Source organism: Pundamilia nyererei, unplaced genomic scaffold (genome assembly GCF_000239375.1).
Source record: "Pundamilia nyererei isolate P.nyererei 1_Seehausen unplaced genomic scaffold, PunNye1.0 scaffold00357, whole genome shotgun sequence".
NCBI classification, from domain to species: domain Eukaryota; kingdom Metazoa; phylum Chordata; class Actinopteri; order Cichliformes; family Cichlidae; genus Pundamilia; species Pundamilia nyererei.
In genome coordinates this window covers 41,433-46,602 of record NW_005187758.1, presented here as the reverse complement: position 1 = coordinate 46,602, position 5,170 = coordinate 41,433, and the positions used below count along the sequence as shown (strand labels likewise).

The following is a 5,170-nucleotide window of genomic DNA, read 5'->3' as shown; positions in this document are numbered from 1 at the left end:
CCTCTGCAGATGATCTGTTAGCTGTTTGACAACTACTCTTTCAAGGATTTTTGATATGAAAGGAAGGTTGGAGATTGGCCTATAATTAGCTAAGAGTGCTAAATAAATTCAAATACAGGAAGCTCTCCTTATTCAAAGTTTATGTTTAAGGCCAAAGTTGTGGTCCCCAAGTCAAACTGGAACCAGCTAACCACTCCAGCTATGATGCAAATAAATGCCAGTTCACCAGTCAGCTGCTACAGACTGAACAACTGTCATAACAATTTGCATATTAATGATCATGAAACTGTTTCCACAGCTTACTGTCAGGTCCTGGTGCTAATTAGTCATTACACAACTGCCTTTTTAAGGCTTGGGAAACCTGCAGCCATCCTAGACTGAAGAGGACATGACGGATGAGTGATAAAACGCGCCTTCTACTGAAAACGCTGCGTCTAGATGAACAGAATCAACTTTTTGGTGCAACAGTTTATTTCCAGAGTGGACTACATTTGGACTACAAACTGGGATTCCTGCTGCAGTTCTTGTTGGCGTGCGTACGTTCATGACGGTTACGTTTATCTGACCGGGAAAACCTTTTGTTACAGTGTCGGCACTTGTATGGTTTCTCTCCTGTGTGGACACGTTTATGCACTTTAAGCTGATCTGCAGTGGTGAAGGATGACCCACACTGGTCACAGAGGTGCTCTTTAACCCCACTGTGGATGAGTTCATGACGTTTTAGTTTATCTGGTGTGGGGAAGCCTTTCCCGCATTCTTCGCAATAATGCAATTTGTGTCCAGTATGTCGCCGATGGTGCATCATTAGGTTTGTTTGCCAGTTGAAAGTTTTTCCACACAGGTCACAACGAAATGGTTTCCCACCACCACAGTGATGACAGGGTTGAGAACTGGATCCATCTGTGCTGCTCTGCTTCTAAACAAAGACACAAAGACAGCGTAAGTCAGGGAATTCCTTCAACATTTTAATCCTGAACCAGGCTTGAAATAAAGAGCATCTCTGCCAACATCGAATTACATTTTATTATATCTGAAAAAAGTTAACCCATCAAAGTACCAGATACCTTTTATATCTTTACTTTAAAAAAAAATGAAGTCATGCAAAACTGTACCCTCAAACAATCCCTGAAAGTGCATGGGGTGAGTCTATTTTTTTTTTTATTTAATCCCTTTTTTAAGTTTTAATAATAGAAGATAATCACATGAAACCAAATCTGTTTTAATCCCACATGCGGTTTCTCAGCACTTTGCACGGTCTGACCTTACTGGCAACAGTTCTTTCTCTAAAATCAGAACACACACCTGAATGCTCCAGATCAGCAAACTGTGAAACTCTGCTTTTATAGAGGTCCTCATCAGGAGTTAAAATATGTTCAGTTAATTAAATATGATTGGTAGTTGAATGCAAAACACTATCATTTGACTTCAGTTTTTATGAGCTGTTTACTGTTTTTTAGATGATGTCACACAGACAGCCAAGACATCACATGATCTGTGTGCATGGTTCTGATGTGAAACTGCATTTGTGCTACTTCACTGAGTGGCGTAAGAATAACCTGGATGAGTTTTTAAAAGACAGTGGGTCCTTTTAAAAAAATGGCAGGTAATTTCAAAGGTAACATTTACAGTAACCAAAGAAAAATTATTTTGTGGGGTCATTTTACTGTGACATGGAGAACAATGTAAGAAAGAGGACATGAGAGGAAGAAGAGATTATTTTCTAAGATAAACACAGCTCAAATATAAAACACAGAGATATGCTGTGATGTTGTTGGTATGTTTCACAGATACAACTAAATAAATAATAATAAAGACTTGTTTAAGGCTGGTAGTAACAAAATGTATGAAGACAGAATGTAAATGTGGTTCTTTGCCAAGACGCCTGTTATGTCTAGACGACACTGGTGAGTTAGGTGCCTTTCTGATGATTCAGTAATCTGGAGGTCAGTGTAATGTAGCTTAAATAGTAATAATAAAATGATAATGATGATAATAATCAAATAAATCCAGTAAAAATGGTCAGGGTACAGTGACCAGACTGAAACAGAGCCAGTGTCCAAAGGAAAACTACAGACCTTCGGAAAGCTGGCGAGCTATTGCTCGAGACAAAAAACCCCAAAACAAAACAACCTACAAGAAAGTTTTCTTTGAAGCAAACTATAAAGAAATTAAGGGGAGACATGAGACTTCTGCACTGTAGTATAAACTTTGGCATTACAAAAGTATAACAAACTCAAGTTAAAAGTCATAACTGAAATTGAACTAATTGCTCACATGCACTTTCATGAGGAGTGTTGATCCAAAAAGGCTAAAATTACAAGAAAAACATTATAATACATACCTCACAGTAACTGCACTTGTAGAGTTTCTGTCTGGTGTGAATCTGTTGGTGGACTTTTACAGAACTCTGTGCTTTAAAAGTCTTTTCACACAGGTCACATTTATAAGGTCTCTCCTCGGTGTGGGTAAACCTGTGGATTTGTAATTGTTTGTATCTTACAAACAGTTTGCCGCACTGTTCACAGCAATAAACATCCTGTCCGGTGTGAATACGCTGGTGTTTATTTCGATTTTCTATGTGGCTGAAAGTTTTTTCACAGATGTCACAGCTGTAAGCCTTAATACCAGAGTGGGAAACCTGATGTTTCCTTAAGCTACTACTTTGAGTAAAAGCTCTGCTACACTGATCACAGCTGTAAGGTTTAACTCCTCTGTGGATGAGCTTATGCCTTACCAAGCCTTCTTTCCTGGTGAAACCCTTTCCACATTCATCACAGCTGTACGCTTTAACTCCACTGTGAATGACCTGGTGTGCTTTTAAGTTTCCAGGCTGGGTAAAAGAATTCCCACACAAGTCACATCTGAATGGTCTCTCTCCCGTGTGGATGACTTCATGTCTTTCTAGAAAATACTTCCGAGTGAAAGTCATCCCACACTCATCACAGCTGTATGTTTTCTCTCCCTTTCTTCTGTGAGGTGTGTTGGTCTCCTGAGATCGCTGACTTCTCGCTCCATGTTGGTCCTGCAGTGACAGAGATACAAACATTGAGTGAAATCCAGTCAAACATAAACTTTAAACTTCGTCCATTAATACTAGTTTTAAACATGAGATTGGAGCATGGCAGTCACCAAACACCTTGTAGGATGCATTTTTAAAATAACCCATATTTTAATAGTTTACATTTATTTAATGTTTATTGTCTGTGAAGGTTCTCAGTCATCCAGGTCATCCTCGTCTAAGGAGCTTGGAAGGAAAACGTCTGGACTTCTTTAGTTTACCTGAAGATGTTTCACTGGTCATCAGAGAAGCTTCTTCAGTTCTAGGGTCAACTGGTGGAGAGTCTCAGATTTAAACCCAGTGGGAGTATCCCCCTAAAGAGGGACAAAAGGACCCCCTGATGATCCTCCACCTAATCACATGAGCCAAGGTGTGAAAACGGGTGTGGGTCACAATCAGCCAGAGTTTCGAGTGAGCTCATTGTGACTCCTAGCCCCACCCTGTCATGTGATTTCCTGACACCCTAAACCAGTTCTTTGCCCACTTTGACCAACAGAACAGGGACACCATCACCCTTCCTGCTGTTTCAGAGAGGGACGACACCCCTATCCAGCTGGAGCAGCATCAGGTCAGAGCCACACTGCACAGAGTCAACGTAAGGAAAGCAGATGGCCCAGACCATGTAGCAGGTAGAGTGCGTAAAGCATGTGCAGACCAACAAGCAGAGGTTTTCACCACCATCTTCCACCTCTCACTGCTACAGTCTGTAATACCATCCTGCTTTAAGTCAGCCACCATCTCTTCCAGTGGACGAGACCAAGACCAAGGAGATGGAAATCGACTTCAGATGAAAAAAGCGAGCTGAGCACTCTACCCTCTACATCAGGGGTGACAAACTCCAGGCCTCGAGGGCCGGTGTCCTGCAGGTTTTAGATCTTGCCCTGGGTCAACACACCTGAATCAAATGATTAGTTAATTACCAGGCTTCTGTAGAACTGCAAGACATGTTGGGAGGTAATTTAGCCATTTAAAATCAGCTGTGTTGAATCAAGGACACATGTAAAATCTGCAGGACACCGGCCCTCGAGGCCTGGAGTTCAACACCTGTGCTCTACATTGATGGAGAGGAGGTTTAGAAAGCTTTAAGTTTCTTAGAGTTCACATCTTAACATACGTTACCTGGTCCACAAACATTTCCCACCAGGTACAAAGCACAACAAATGCTGTACTTCCTCAGTAAGCTGTGTCAAGCCCAAATACCCGAAATACTGCTAAGTAAGTTCTACCGCTGCACCATCGAGAGCCTTCTGACTTACTGCTGTAAACTCTGGTCCAGCTGCTGTACTATGGAGGACAAGGGGAACTTGCAGCAGGTGGTGTGGGCGGCAGAGTGGACAGTTGGCATTTCATTAACTCCCCTCAGAGACATTTATACAGGCAGACTTCAGCAGAAAGGCAGAATCATCATCATGGACCCCTCATACCCTGGACATAGAGCAGGGTGATGTGACCAAAAATATTTATCATGATATACATTTGAAAATGAACGATTATGATATAATTGACAATATAATTGACACTAGACAAAATACTTTACAACTATACAACATTATTAGTGTAAAATAAAACCCATCAATGTATTTTCACTCAAACAAGCAGCTGTTTTTTATGTGAATTAAAGTTATATAAAAATTTTTGAACAGCCGGTTCCGCTCTCTTAATTCTCTGATAAGTCAGGGCCAAGCCAGCTCCGATCAGCAAGAACCCTGTTATCATGGTTCTGAATCTTCAGCGTCCTCGATCGACAGTCCCGCCAGGCACACGATCCTCCATGTCTGCCACCCGTCCATCGTGTATCCGGCAGGGAAAGTCCCTCCAGGACACTCGGGCTCTCCCGAGCCCAGACTGCTCATTGAGAAAAGGGTGTCAATAGCATTCAGAGATTGATCAAATCCATAATTCTCTTTTAGGTTTTAGAAACAGACTGTGAGTGTTCCAGGGAAAATAATACAAAAAACATGAGACTACACAAGGACATAAGAGCTAAGCAGGGAAGATAAGGGAGAGGAGAGGAGAAAAAGTGCATCCGCCTCCTCCGAGAGTCAAAGACTCAGTCTTTATGGTGTCATCCACATATCTGAACCAATGGCTTGGTGGTGTTCCAGGGTAGGA

General features: G+C 41.7%; 1 protein-coding gene across 3 annotated transcripts; it reads right to left on the bottom strand.

Moving 5' to 3' along the window:
* Positions 1-74: 74 nt before the first annotated feature.
* LOC102206259 (zinc finger protein 708-like) lies at positions 75-4,566 on the bottom strand. Of its 3 annotated transcripts, none has more exons than XM_005752412.2 (3): positions 4,315-4,566; positions 2,342-3,022; positions 75-916 (listed from the first exon to the last, which is right to left on the bottom strand). In XM_005752412.2, exons 2-3 carry the CDS (start codon positions 2,927-2,929, stop codon positions 497-499), a joined length of 1,008 nt encoding a protein of 335 aa, XP_005752469.2. In that variant the 5' UTR covers positions 2,930-3,022; positions 4,315-4,566; the 3' UTR covers positions 75-496. The 3 variants fall into 3 exon arrangements, with proteins under 3 accessions (XP_005752469.2, XP_013771204.1, XP_013771203.1); XM_013915750.1 differs by lacking the exon at positions 4,315-4,566 and having other exon boundaries at positions 2,342-2,471; positions 2,735-2,841; XM_013915749.1 differs by lacking the exon at positions 4,315-4,566 and having other exon boundaries at positions 2,342-3,098.
* Between the last annotated feature and the right edge of the window lie 604 nt (positions 4,567-5,170).